Source organism: Schistocerca serialis, chromosome 5 (assembly GCF_023864345.2).
Source record: "Schistocerca serialis cubense isolate TAMUIC-IGC-003099 chromosome 5, iqSchSeri2.2, whole genome shotgun sequence".
Taxonomy (NCBI): Eukaryota; Metazoa; Arthropoda; class Insecta; order Orthoptera; family Acrididae; genus Schistocerca; species Schistocerca serialis.
Genome location: NC_064642.1, coordinates 372,827,554 through 372,843,362, shown reverse-complemented (window position 1 = coordinate 372,843,362; position 15,809 = coordinate 372,827,554). Strand labels below are relative to the sequence as shown.

The window sequence follows — 15,809 nt, the reverse complement described above, 5'->3', positions numbered from 1 at the left end:
CCTCTTCCCCCACATATGTTGAATTGGTACTGGTAGCACATTGCATTCTACTGTGGTGGTTGACAACAGGAACTGCTGGCCTGTGTTGAGATACATTAGTGGTGATAAGATACATTAGCATTGAAGTAATGATGTTTAATCTCACTGAATAGGTTCGGATATTGACAAGAAATTAGCTCTCCCTCCCTCCCCCCCTTCTCCCTCTCCCTCTCCCTGTGTGTGTGTGTGTGTGTGTGTGTGTGTGTGTGTGTGTTTTTATCACTTAGTGGTAGGATGGCTACCTTTTTAGTAAAATGGCAGAAGTTATAAATAGTCTGAACACCAAAAATGTACATGAACACAAATATCAGATGAAACTGAGTAGCACTTGCACAGACTACAAACAGTATAGATGACACAAACTGCAGTGCAGTCCAAATGTGTAGTGATACTCTTATCCAAACCTAAACAAATTAATATTTGAATTCCTTGTGGTAGCATATTAGGACCAATACTGTTCCTGATAAACATCAGTGATCTTCCTCTTAGTTTTAGTCATTGGAAAAAAATCTGTATGCTGATGACAGCAACATTGCAGTCACTGAATCAAAAACAAGAGAACTCCATTCAGAGGAAGCAAATGAAATCCTCAAGGAAGTTGACAATAGATCGATGTGCAGTAAAGTTATGTTAAATGTAAATAAGACAAATGCTGTGAATTTTAGTTCGAAGAGAGAGAAATGACAATGTTATGTTAAATATAGATGTTACCTCTGTTGACTGCATAACACACAAAATTTTGAGGTATTAATATTGATTCTCAGTTGAAGTGGTGTGAACAAACAAAGATACTTCCAAACAGAATTTCATCAGAATTTTGTGCACTTAGAGTTGTGTCATCGGTATGTAATAGCCAGTGCCTTTTAGTTACATACTACTCATTTCTTAGCTATAGGCTCTTTCCTGGGGAACAACTGCGTAAAAAGGCATGGAGATTTTATAATCCTAAGTACAGAAAGCTAAAACCAGAAACTGAGAGAAGCAAGATTTTTGGAGTGAACCTAAGTATATACTGAAAGGCTAGGCTAATCAGAAATGGAGGTGATGCATTTGTTGCAGTAGCAGAGGCATGCAGCACATTCTGCTAGCCTGTACTAGAGTTGCAGACTCGCTAGCTCATGTAGCTCATGCAGACTCTGTCCAGTCTGGTATTGCCGGGTCCCGCTCTACTTGGGCTGGCCCACTGGGCTGTGAACAGTTGGTGTTCATCTTAACTGCTGCAATTCATGTCACATGGCTCTGCACAGTAGACAAGAAGCTTTAATCCACTGAGATAAAAATTGAAGCTTTTGGGCAACAGTGGGCATAATATTGTAATTGGATGTTTCTATGGACCATCAGCCTTCATCCCCAGGCATAGCTGAAAACTTTCAAGAAATCCTAAGTTTGCTAGTGTGAATGTTCCCCAGTCATACTCTCATCATCGAAAAAATCGACCAGCAATTAAAGGGGATAATCAAAATTTTGGAAGCGGTGGGTGTGACAAGACATCGTGTAAAACAATAATAAACGCCTCCTCTGAAAAGTACCTAGAACAGATTGTTCAGAATCCATCTCATGATGGAAGTATATTGGATCTAACAGCGACAAGTAGACCTGACGACTTCTTAGGGGATGTCCATGCTGGAAGCAGTATCAGTGCCCATGAGGCAAGTGTAGAAACAATGATTACTAAAGAACAAAGCACAGTTGAAACAAGTAGGAATATTTACATGTTCAGGAAATTAGATGAAGAGATAATTATGATGTACCTTGTAGAGTAACTCAAAACATCTACTTCTGAAGCATGTAGAAGAGCTGTGGCTCAAGTTTAAAAGTATAGTTGATTCTCTAGAGCAATTCATGATGGGAGGGACAATCTGTAGTATCCAGTCACAGTAAAGAAACTTCTGAGGAAACAGCACAGCGACTATTCACAGTTAGTGAAAACAAAGCAAAGGGGTATGGATGGGGAGATGCTGAATGAAACGAGTGGCAAAAAAGTGTTTTCTTCTTGTAATAATACTTCACTAAGTAACCACAGTGAAACCAACAGAAATTATTACTTTTATTTATTTATTATTCTGTAAATTTCACAGTTCGTCCATTATTGTTTTAATTTTTATGTGAGGTGACATTCAACATGGTTGTACATAAATTAAAAAAAAAATGTTTTCGAAAATGTTAATGTTGATAAAACTAATTTTATGGCTCTCTTTATCATTCTATACTGAAGAGCCAAAGAAACTGTTACACCTGGCTATATCATGTAGGGCCCCCACAAGCATGCAGATGTGCCACAACACGATGTGGCAAGGACTCAACTAATGTCTGAAGTAGTGTTGGAGGGGACTGACACCATGAACCCTGCAGGGCTATCTATAAATCCATGAGAATAGGAGGGGGTTGAGATCTCTTCTGAACAGCACTTTGCAGGGCATCCCAGATATGTTCATATCGGGGGAGTTTGGTGGTCAGCGGAAGTGTTTAAACTCAAAAGAGTGTTCCTGGAGCTACTCTGTAGCAATTCTGTATGTGTGGAGTATCACATTGTCCTGCTGGAATTGCCCAAGTCGGTCATAATGCGCAATGGATGTGAATGGATGCAGGTGATCAGACAGGATGCTTACGTACGTGTCACCTGTCGGAGTCATATCTAGGCATATCATAGGTCCTACATCACTCCAACTGCATATGCCCTATACCATTACAGAGCCTCCATCAGCATGAACAGTCCCCTGCTGACATGCAGGGTCCATTGATTCATGAGGTTGTCTCCATATCCGTATGTGTTCATCTGCTCAATACAATTTGAAATGAGACTCATCTGACCAGGCAACATGTTTCCAGTCATCAACAGTCCAGTGTTGGTGTTGATGGGTACAGGTGAGGTGTAAAGCTTTGTATCATGTAGTCATCAATGGTACATGAGTGGGCCTTTGGCTCCGAAAGTCCATATAGATGATGTTTAGTTGAATGGTTTGCACACTGACATTTGTTGATGGCCCAGGATTGAAATACGCAGCAATTTGCAGAAGAGTTTGCACGTCTGTCACCTTTAACAATTTTCTTCAGTCGTCCTAGGTGCCATTCTTGCAGGATCTTTCTCCGGCCACTGTGATGTTGAAGATTTGATGCTTTCCCGGATTCCTGGTATTCATGGTACACTTGTGAAATGGTCGTGCCGGAAAATTCCCACTTCATTGCTACCTCGGAGGTGCTGTGTCCCATCTCTCATGCGCAGACTATAACATCACGTTCAAACTCAGTTAAGTCTTGATAACCTGCCATTGCAGCAGCAGTAACTGATCTAACAACTGTGCCAGGCACTTGTCTTATATAGGCATGCCAACTGCACTGCTGTATTCTGCCTGATTACATATCTCTGTATTTGAATATGCATTCCTATACCAGTTTCTTTGGCACTTCAGTGTAGAAGGCACAGGTGACTTGTCTTTGTGGAAATTATTCTTATTTCTAGCCAAGTGGTGAAACATAACTCAGGATTTAATCATTTCAAACATTACTGCACAGTGGACATGATTATCACTGATTTTAACACATTAATAAATTTTTATTTGTCTCTTTCTTAGTTTGTGCAAGTAGTGATAAAATATTTTTTATTCTTTTCAGGAAAAACTTGATATATTTGTTCCTACTCATTTTATTGGCTGGTGGCTGAAGACATTGGTTCTCAGAGATTGGTGGCTATGTACCGTTTTGTCTGTTATGTTTGAGCTTCTTGAATACACTTTGGAACACCAGCTGCCAAACTTCAGTGAATGCTGGTGGGATCATGTAAGTAGAAATATCTTGATAACATGGCATACAAGATAGAGGTTGTTATCTGCTAAGACTACACAAGTGTTTATGAAAATATTAACTCCCATAAAGAACTGCATGGGTGAAACCAAACTCAGAAGATGCATATGACGAATAAGTGACTAAGATATCAGAAAGATGTCATATACACAAGCTCAGTATTGCACTCCCATTTGTCATCATAAAGGTCTGTGTTATGCAAACCTAGGCACTGATGAGTCACCAGAAGGGGAAGTGTAAGTGTGAAAGCAAGTGCTAGCATGTTTCTTGAACATAGAAGACTGCAATATCAGTATGTAAATGAATATCAATGAGAAAGGGCCATTGGTTGCCAGAAGCTGTATTTGTCTTATTGTGACAGCGCATCTTGTCCAGGGAATGGTGCCACAGCAGTAGTGCATGTGTAGAGCCATTGGATAAAAGTGAATTATAATCAGTGTCAAGTAGTTACTGGAATCCCACAAAGTGACAACAAGCAATCGCAGCCATCTTGTTTACATCCCCTAGGGAACCATCCAACACTGACACACTGTGGTGTGTGTGGACCTGTCTGCATTGACAATTTTGCACCAAATGCGTTTTACTTAGACCATTGGAACACATGACATAACAATAGCATTGACTACTATTGTCCAGAAAATGTAAATGCTTTAGAAAGTAGCCATTGTTGGTATGCTGAATAGCAGAATATGGTGTTTTTGGGCAAGTTCATCTGCATACTGTCTGATACTGCAGGCCACATATGTCTTAGACTCTATCATGCTGTCTGCAATCTCACATGTTGCATTGTTGAGGTGCAAAGCAGATAAATTTCAATTGTGATGGTACTTCACTGTATACAACATGCAATTTTATCACCTACTAATTGTGAATAATATGAATAGTGACCACTGTGCCAGGGTAACATAGAGCCTAAGTCTTTGCTATTCATTATGGGAACTCTACATACCATTTTCATAAGGGTAATACTTGGACACATGTGACAAGCAATATGTTAACATCTTTCAATGAATGGTAGGTACTATTGCATCCCTGGGCTACACATCCAGATGACATCACACACAACAAATATGTTGATGATACGATAATTTGAAAATTTATTTCCGTGACCTTGCCGAGGCCTCCAGTTGTGTTGCTCATAAAATTGTACCTAGGGAATTAAAATCTAATGGTGTTAAATGCATCACCTTGCATGAATAGTCATACCTTATCAACAGAAATCAGAGGGTGACCTTAACAAATGATAAAACAGGAATAAAATGTTCAGAGTAGGGATACATTAATTGTATCCCACAATGTTCAGTACTTTATCTTCCTGTTCTTGAGCTACACAAATGATTTGTCAAGGATAATGACAGTCATATTTGCTCATGATACAAGTGTACTAATAAAGGTTCACAACACATCAGTACCACACGTGGCCAGGAGAATAATGCAGCAAGCCTCAAACTGGGTCATAGAAAACAGACTTCACTCTTCATTAAGCACGTAATTGTCATCATTTCATCTTCTGCGGTTTGTAGGAGAATAGATGTTATGAGGATGGAATGTAAGGAATGAATGGGAAGTGGCCAGAAGAAATGTAAGAAACATTTAAAATATAGGTGAAGACTGGGTCAGAGTAATGGTAGGGAGATATTGGGAAGACTGGAGAACATGGAGAGGCTTGTGTTCCAAGCAGATGCTACCAGCAGTGGGAAACTGTTCACAGATTATTACATTATGAAATTTCAGCCAAATAAAAATTATAAGTGGCACCCAAATAAAAATGAGGGAGGTGTAAAAAAGGTAAGTTATTTAATATTTCAAAAGTAATCACCTTAACTGTTAATAAATTTGTCCCACTGTGAGACGAGGTGGTCAGTGCCTTCATGTAAAAGTATTTGCAGTTCCCTATAGAACTGTGATTGCACCCAGGCGTGCACCTCTTCACCCAAAGCAAATTGACAGTCACGAACGTCCCTCTTCAGGGCTCTAAAAGTATGGAAGTCACAGACAGAGGGATCAAGGCTGTATGGAGTATTTGTAAGGGCTTCCCAGCAAAACTTCTGCAGCATAGTCGAAACAACCTTGACAACAGAATGTCGCAGTCCATCAACATTGATGGGTCATTTGGACTTGATGGTGAGCTTCAATTTTTGCAAAGCTTTCACATATCGTGATGTGTTGATTGTGGCACTGTGTTCTAGAAAGTCGGTGAGCAGCAGGCCCTTGCAGTCAAAGGAAAAGGTAATCATGACTTTCCTGGAGCTGGTGTGCTTGTTGTTTAGACTACACTACAGTAGATTTGCTGGAAGGTCCTTACACAGCTTTCAAGCAATCTCAATCTCTCACCATGAGATTCCATATTTTTGGAGCCCTGAGGGAAGACATTAATGGCTGTTGATTTGTTTCAGATGAAGGGTTGCACACCTGGGTAGAACCATAGATCCGTTGGCAATCGTAAACTTTTTTCCATGAAGGCATTGATGATATTGTCTCACAGTGGGATAAATGTAACTAACGTTTATGGCAATTATTTTTGAAGTAATAAATAGTTTACTTACTTTCTTGTCATCTCTTTCATTTCCCCTTGATTGCCTCTTACACTTGGATGACAGAAGTAGAGAGAAGTGGACACCCTCTAAATGAAACTGCATGTTTGAAATTTCGGGGCTTCCAGATGGATAGCAAACTGAGGTGGCAGTAGCACATGGCAAAATTAACAAAAAACTTAGTGTTGCCCATTCTGTACCTCAAAATCTTTCTCAATGCATTGACGTGTGGGTGATAGTGTTAATTTTCTTTCACTCAGTACTGTCTTGTAGTGCAATTTTTGGAGAAATGCAATTATTTAATCTGCAGAATCATGAACTAAGAATACTGTGTAATGTTGATAATCGAACATCTTGCAAAGCTTCTTCAGGGTCTTTGAAATCCTTTCACTCAAATGCCAATATATTCACTCCCTAAAGGTATTTGAGATAAATAACAGTGAATGTAGGATTAACAAGAAGTAAAAATAATTTTTGTGTAGAGTATGCAACCCTGCCAAGAGTTAAGAATGTACACTGCCAGAGAAAGAATCATCACCCTCAGGGACTGTGTTCAGTGGCACCAGGCTATAGTATGTTCATACTGAAGGGTAGTATTGTTAGTGATTCATTTGTCATGGTCATTGGTGATCAGATGACACTCAGGAGGCCTGCATGTGTGTCCTCTGTTTTGACTCTGTAGGCAGTAACTGTGCTGAGTTGAGATACGGAGTGTGTGCAACATTCAATTTAGGTTACAACCATGCCCCACTGACGAGTATGTACACTTTTCGACCAGCTTCAGCCATTTGAACAGGAAGCTGGATAGACATATCAACAGATTGTTCCACATGTCAGACACAATGTACTGGTGGTGTGTTGCTGCTTCCAACAGTGGCCTGTGGAACATCCCACACTTGTAGACAAGGTTCTGGATGTCCACGTAGTGCAGACATACGTCAAGCTCGACACATTGTGTGAGCAGTGGTGGCCAAGTGATCATCATCCAGGAATCAAATCCAGGCACATATTGCACCTGCTGTGGTATAGGGACCATTGAAACAACAGGCTTAAGACAATGTGTGGCTACGGCCAGGCTACCACTGACATCACGACACGGCTAAGCGTGGTTACTCTGGAGCTGTTGACTGGAGAGTGGTAGTGATGAGAGTAGATTCTGTTTTTATGCGAGTAATGGACATACACATGTATGGTGCAGACCTGTTGAGTTGCCTATTCTAGAGTGCATTCGCCCACAACACACAGGCCCTGTCACAGTCATCATGGTATGGGGGGCCATCAGTTACAGCTTGCTGTCATATTTGGCATTTCTGCAGGGTGAAGTTACCAGTGCTCACTACATTGCACAGGCTGATATCCCTGTGTTACTGCCATTTCTTTGACAGGAAGATGATGTGCTTTTTCAGCAGGTCGATGCATGCACGCACATGGCTGCAGCAGTGTAACATTCTTTATGTGGTCAACAAAAACTGCCCTATCCAACAAGATCACCAGATGTCTCGACTGTGGGACACGATGAAGTGGGAAGTTCCTCGTTATCCAGGGTCTGCAAGAACCATCACCAAATTACAAGAAAAGGTGCAAGATCCTTATGACACTCTGTTGTAAGGTGCCATTCAGCACCTTTATGATTGTTTGCGTGCAAGAATAGACACATGCATTTGTGAGAGGGATGGGTGCACTCTGCATTCATGCAACTTTTTAGGCTCCCTTTACTCTGGCGTATGTGTTTCATTTGGTCTGAATATGTTGTCATATACTCCTACAGTGATGAACCACCTGTCACTTCACATGTAAGTGATATGACCTTATCCTTGGGGGTGTTGCTCCTCTTCTCTTCTGCCCTCAGTGTATTTCTGTATTCTTGTGCAAAATTGGTTGTAAGAGTTGTCTGAAAAACGCAAATATTTAAAAATGAAGTAAAAGAGCCACTACTCCTATAATTTATTGGAATATTTTCACTAGAGGACGTAATTTTTGGTAAGCATTAATGTTCATTTTAAACAGGTTTTCACTTCGTGGTATATAGCAGTTAGTTTGTGTGTAGTTACGTAAATGCTTAGTATAAAGTGTTATATAAAATCACAAGCAGAGCAGTGGAAAAGTAGCATGAGTGCTCTTTTTTATCCTTCTAATACATACAGGGTGAGGCAGCTAAGACAAGTCAACCAAAATATATCTTGAATATAATAGAGGGAAACATTCCGCACGGGAAAAATATATCTAAAAACAAAGAAGATGAGAATTACCAAACAAAAGCGCTGGCAGGTTGATAGACACACAAACATACACACAAAATTCAAGCTTTCGCAACAAACGGTTGCTTCATCAGGAAAGAGGGAAGGAGAGGAAAAGATGAAAGGATGTGGGTTTTAAGGGAGAGGGTAAGGATTCATTCCAATCCCGGGAGCGGAAAGACTTACCTTAGGGGGAAAAAAGGACAGGTATACACTCGCACACACACACATATCCATCTGCACATACACAGACACAAGCAGACATTTGTAAAGGCAAAGAGTTTGAAACTCCCAGGGCTTCTCAGGCGAAGGCCACAGTGACAAAGATGACTTTGGGGCAGCGGCCTGTGACGCACAAGGGCCGCAGGCAGCAACCATGTGTGCTATTTCAGAGTCGATGCCAGGCCAGTACACATGATGGCGCACCAGAGATTTTGTGCGAGACACACCCCAGTGCCCTTGGTGAAGGAGGCGCAAGACTGAAGCACGCAAAGACGCAGGTACCACAACATGCGGCGAAGCATTGTCAGTGGAAAGGAGGATAACACCATCCCTAGCCGTGAGGCGTTAGCACAAAGCGTAGTTGTTCCCCAATGGATCAGAAGTCTTAGCAGACGGGCGATCTGGCCAACCTTTCTGAATACAGCGTAAAACCCGGGAGAGGGTAGGGTCAGAACCCGTAGCAGCCACCAGCCTGTCCCCAGTGATGGGGAACCCATCCACAACCCGCTGCTCAGCAACATCCAGGTGGAAGCACAAAAGTTCGTCCCTATCAAATGCCAGATCAGAACCCATGGGAAGGCGAGACAGAGCATCAGCATTTGCATGTTGAGCCGTTGGCCGGAAATGAATCTCATAATTGAAACGAGACAAGTAAAGAGCCCAACGCTGGAGGCGGTGTGCAGCCTTGTCGGGAAGTGACGCTGATGGATGAAACAAGGAAACAAGTGGTTTGTGATGTGTAAAAAGATGAAATTTTGAGCCATAGAGAAGAACACCAAACTTATGAAGAGCATAAAAGCTTCTTTTTCAATTTGAGAATACTTTTGTTGGGCATCCGTGAGCGTTTTGGAGGCATAAGCAATGGGTTGTTCCGAACTGTCAGAAAAACGGTGTGCAAGGACTGCACCGACCCCGTATTGAGAGGTGTCTGTGGCAAGAACAAGATGTTGGCCAGGTCGATAAGTAGCCAGGCACGGGGCCTGTTTCAGCATAGTCTTCAATTTCTGGAAAGCCGCATTGCATGACGCAGACCAGTGAAAAGGCACGTTTTTATGCAACAGACGATGCAAAGGCTGAGCCACCGAAGCCGCAGATGGTAAAAACTTGTGATAGTATGCTATTTTCCCCAAGAAGGCCTGCAGTTCCTTAACAGATGTAGGGCGAGGAAGGGCATCGATGGCAGCGACAGTTTGCTGAAGCAGACGAATACCATCCAGAGTGAGTTGAAACCCCAAGTACATGATGGATGCCTGAGAAAATTGTGATTTATGAAGATTACACTTAAGACCGGCAGTCTGTTAGACATGAAAAAGTGTGCGGAGATTTTGAAGATGTTCTTCAGTGGTGGAGCCAGTGACAACAATGTCGTCCATGTAATTGATACACCCAGGGACAGGGAGCAATAATTGTTCCAAGAATCGCTGAAAGAGAGCAGGTGCGCTAGCAACCCCGAACGGCAAGCGTTGGTATTGATAGAGGCCGAAAGGCGTGTTAAGGACCAGAAACTGGCGGGAAGCAGTGTCGAGAGGAAGTTGATGATAAGCTTCTGACAGGTCAATTTTAGAAAAATACTGGCCTCCAGCAAGTTTAGTGAACAGTTCTTCAGGATGGGGCATAGGGTAAGTGTCGATGAGGCATTGAGCATTTACAGTGGCTTTGAAATCGCCACAGAGATGAATATCACCATTTGGATTAGCAATGACAACGACAGGAGAGGATCACTCACTGGAAGTGACAGGAAGCAAGACCCCTGAAGTAGTGAGACGATCCAACTCCCATTTTACCCGATCACGAAGGGCCACAGGAATGGGTCGAGCCTGAAAAAACCTAGGCCGAGCAGTGGGTTTGAGCGTGATACGAGCTTCAAAGTCATTTGCACGGCCTAACCCAGGAGAAAAAAAGGGACGAAAATGTTGTCGACAAGGAATCCAATTGGGCATAAGGAATAGCATCAGAGATGATATTGACAGAGTCATCTATGGAGAACCCAAAAACACGAAAGGCATCGAAACCAAAAAGATTCTCTGTGTTACTCTGGTCGACCACAAATATGGGAACAGTGCGAACGACGGATTTGTAAGATACCTCAGCATTAAACTGTCCCAAGAGAGAAATCTTCTGTTTATTGTATGTCCATAGTTGCCGAGTGACAGGTGACAGGACTGGAGAACCCAACTGAAGATACGTCTAGGAATTAATTATAGTGGCAGCAGAACCGGTATCCACCTGCATGCGAACATCTCGACCAAGGATTTGGACAGTGAGGAATAACTTCTCTGAAAGGGAAGAAGTGCAATTGACAGACAACACAGAATCAGAATCAGCGTCATGTTCATGAACATCATGTATGCGGTCGGATTTGCAAACGGAAGACACATGACCTTTCTTTTTGCAGTTGTGACACACAGCCCAACGTTGGGGACAATCCTCTCGTGAATGTTTCGTAAAACACCGCGGGCATGAAGGAAGTTGCCGGGGGTTTTGCTGCAGTTTCTTAGCGGGTTGTTTACAGTTAGGCCGAGGCTGCGCGTGGGAGCGCACTGCGGCCACGTCGGCCGGCGGGGACGCGCAGCATGCGTCGTCAACAGCGCACAGAGGTTGTATTTCCCCAGCATCACCCCACACCTCTATTTGCGCCCCAGCGGCTTAAGAAATTTCAAAAGACTGCGCAATGGAGAGAACTTCATCTAGAGTCGGATTTGCCAATTGAAGGGCATGTTGCCGAACTTCTTTGTCGGGCGCCGACCGAATAATAGCATCCCGTACCATGGAGTCGGCATAGGATTCTTTGTGAACATCCGTAACAAATTGACACTTTTGACTGAGGCCGTGAAGTTCAGCAGCCCAAGCACGATAGGATTGATGTGACTGTTTTTGACAACGATAAAAGGCAACACAAGAGGCTACCACATGCGTTTGCTTTTGAAAATAGACAGACAGAAGTGAGCACATTTCAGCAAAGGGCAAAGACGCAGGATCCTTCAAAGACGCCAATTGCGACAACAACTGATACATTTGAGGTGAAATCCAGGAAAGGAACAGAGACTTACATGGTTGTTCGTCCGTGACATGAAATGCCAAGAAGTGCTGTCGAAGACGTTTTTCATAATCATACCAGTCTTCCACCGTCTCGTCGTAAGGGGGAAAAGGAGGTATAGCCAACGACAAGAAACGCCCCGCATTTGACGCCGCAGCGAAGTCGCGAATCGCCGCTGTTTGAAGCGTTTGCTGTTCAAGGAGATTTTGCAATAGTTGCTTGACAGTAACCATGGAAACCTGTGGGTCAACGGTGAAAAGGAAAAATCCACTACCTCATCGCCAATTGTTATAACATCAAGTTTAACACACATATTTCAGAACGACACAACACATATGAGTCACAGAGTAAGTTGACAAGCAAGACATGTGTACACGTTAGCATTCGAATGAGCACTGAGTCCCAGTCTAGTGGCCGCTGCTCGCCTGGCCGCTTAGGTGGCGCAGCTGCTGCATGGCTGGTAGACAGCGCCACATGTAGAGGACGCGCGTAATTGCGCGGCAGTGCTTTGAATGATCGGCGAGTCACAACAATTTCATTTTATGAGGATTTGTTTGCCTGCAGTTTTTCCATGATTTTCATTTGTAAACAAAATCTTGCATAGAAACACTCCATCACTTTGCAGTTTTCATAGACATCATTCAGAGAACTGGAAATGATTTTGAAAGCCGTTCACCACAAACTTGTTAATGTAGTGAAATGTGGAAAAGATGAAATGTTTTGGATTTCAATATTTGCAGAACATCTTGTGGTTGATCCCATCTACACATTCAAACTACCGCATACTGCCATTTATATTACGTGTTGCTGCTGCTAAAATATTTTTCGCATCTCTCGTATCAGTTGCTGTTCCTTTTCATTAGTGTATTTTATTTTTTACTTTATGAGTTTCTTGATTTTTTTCCCTTGAAGCACACAGAGAAACACATTCCTGAATTATGTGTTTGCTTACATTTGATGTAGAAGGGCAGACATTTGTGGGACTTCTCATGATGGCAGGATATTGCTTTGCCGTGCTCTTGTCTTGTTACTGTTTCATCAGGTTCCACAGATTGTGTTGTTGAAACCTCTTTGTAGTCTCTTTCCAATTCCACAGAAACGTATACAATTCCATACCAAAAAAAGCCAGTTTTATAATATGGCAGCTATCATTAAAAATTGCTTCTGTACATCAGAAAATTTGCTGCGTTGTCTCCTATAACTTAGTAAAAATTTTACATAAAAATTTAGTCATTCGGATTGTATTTGGAGCCAGTGGCCTCATCACAGTGGTAACACCAGTTCCCATCAGATCGCTGAAGTTATGCGCTGTCAGGCTTGGCTTGCAATTGGGTGGGCGACCATTTGGGTTACCGAGTACTGTTGGCCATTGGGGCACTCAGCCCCTGTGATGCCTATTGAGAAGCTACTTGATTGCGTATTAACAGCTCCAGTCATGAAAGCTGACAACAGCCAGGAGATCAGTGTGCTGACCTCATGCCCCTCCTTATCCACATCCCGTGATAACTGTCACTTGAGGGTGACATGGTGATCAGTCAGTACCATTGGGTCTTCCGAGGCTAATTGGGATTCAGGTTTTAGTTTTTTTAATCTTTATTTGGGGGATCTGCCTTAGCTGCTTTACCCTGTGCAGTGGTAAAGTAATCTAGAAGTACAGTAATTCCCATAATTATTAATGTCATAACTGATTGATAGAATCTTTTACAGAAGTTGCCTGTGATGGCTGCTTCTACCAGTTAGTGTATAATTTGGTTCATGCTACAGCAGTGAAGACTTCCCTTCATAATAGAATTTAGAGAACACAATGGGTGAATAAATTAATTTTCGCAATAATCATACAGCAACCTCTGTTGATATTTGTTGGGCTTTCATAAGGATCACATACTGTTAAATAATCCTAATCATTTGTAAGTTGTCACATATCTAATTTGTGGTATAACTTTCATTTCAGACACGCGGGCTTTTTGAGACTAGAATTTCTATAAATATTAGTGCAGTAAATTAGGTTCTGAAAAATGAAATGAGAACAATGAAATAATTGTCACACAAGAAAAGCAAATAACTGAACATAAAGCCATTTTAAAGCAGCTTTGATAAGCATCTAGAACAAACCAGAAATTCATTTCGTGTTACGAAAGCAGATGCACCCTTCCATTATGACCAGCATGTATGGTGGGACCTCTAAAACACTCACAAAACCCAGATAAATTTTGATTGTATGAGGCACTGAAGTTAGTGTCCAGACATTCATGGATGACACAGGATCTCAAATTGATAGTAGGAAATCAAAAGCAGAGGTTTTAAAATGTTCCTTGATGAAAGGGAAATCCAGTACTACCCCAGTTTAATTCGTGCACCACTTCAAAGATGAGTGATGTGTTGTGCTAGCAGCACAGAGAAACAACTAAAGTCACTGAAACTGAACCAATCACGTCAGCTGAGTTAGCCCTGCAAGAAGAGTAGCAGATGTGATCCACAAAACTACTGTCCTATCTCATTCACATCCATCTGTTATAGAATCCTAGAACAGATTCTGAGTTTAAACATAGTGAGATATCGAAAACAGAATAATCTCCTCCATGCCAACCAACACAGATTCCATAAACATCAGTCAAGCAAAATGCAACTCGCCTTTCCTCACATTATGTCCTTGCAGCCATGGATCTAGACAGTCAAGTAGATATAGCATTTCTTAACCTTCGAATTTAGGCTCATTACTGCACCAGTGCTTTGTAAGAAAAGGATAGTTTACATTAATTTGTGACTGAATTAAACATTTCTTGATAGGGAGGAGACAGCATGTTATCTTGGAAATGTGTTGGGACACTTGCTGTTCATACTGTATGTTAATGACCTTGCAGTCAGTTTTTTTTTTTTTTTTTTTTTTTTTTTTTTTTTTTTTTTTTTTTTTTTTGCAGATGATGCATGTATCTGTAATGAAATACTGTCTGAGAAAAAGGTGCACAAATATTCAGTCAGATATTGTTAAGATGACAAAATGATGCAGAGATTGGCAACTTTTTAGTATGTTCAGAAATGTAAATTTGTGTGCTTCACAAAACAAAACAAAACATTCTGTAGTATGGTAATATCAATAATTCACAGTTAGAATAAGTCAGTTCATACAGATACCTAGGTGTAAAAATTTTAGGCATATGAAATCCATTGATCACATGGGCTCAGTCACAGGTAAAGTAGGTAGCAGGCTTTGCTTCATTGGTAGAATATTAGGAAAATGCAATCATGTCAGAAAAAAGATGCTTACAAAACACTGGTGCAACCCATCCTAGAATATTGCTCAAGTGCATTTACTTCACCTACTAGCAAAGATGAAAAATACTGGCAAATCTCTAATGGTGTGTGTGGAATTTCTGTTTTGTTGCCTTTCAGTGTTTTTTATCTGGGAAAAGTGCTAAACCGTTTTGACATTCTTATGGAATAACTGAAAGTCTTTTGTCTTTATTTTATTTCTAGCTTTTCAGACATTACTGCTAGGAGCTTCTAAATTAATTTCGTCCCCCAATCATTTTCATCATAATTTAAATGCTGCAATGTTAATTTAAAAGCTGTACCGTTGTTATAGTTTGTTAATATGAAGTAATGATTGTAACACTAAGCTCAGCTTATTTTTTTTTTAGGTTTGTTAGATATTTCTTTATGTTCATGTATTTTTTGTTTATTTTAACAGTGGATATTAGATGCCCTGGTTTGTAATGGACTTGGCATCTATCTTGGAATAAAAACATTAAACTACTTTTCCATGAAGACATACCATTGGCGAGGTTTATGGGGCATCCCAACATACAGGTATTTGGCAGAAAATATTATACATTTAAATCTTCAAAGTATAACTTTGCAATGGAGCTATTTATTTTAATGCACAAGTGATATATGTTAGAGACACAAGGCCCCCGTTTCTGTGTATTCTTTTAAAATGCT

General features: G+C 41.2%; 1 protein-coding gene across 2 annotated transcripts in view; it reads left to right on the top strand.

Annotated features, from left to right (window-relative positions):
• Window positions 1-15,809, top strand: part of LOC126480995 (phosphatidylserine synthase 2-like) — a 214,381-nt gene that overhangs the window by 40,087 nt on the left and 158,485 nt on the right. For both annotated transcript variants that reach the window (XR_007587496.1, XM_050104440.1), the window contains exons 5-6: window positions 3,652-3,816; window positions 15,559-15,677. Coding sequence is in view for 1 of the 2 variants with exons in the window: in XM_050104440.1 (XP_049960397.1) it covers window positions 3,652-3,816; window positions 15,559-15,677 (284 nt within the window). In the remaining variant the exon portion in view is untranslated. The remainder of the gene's footprint in view (window positions 1-3,651; window positions 3,817-15,558; window positions 15,678-15,809) is intronic.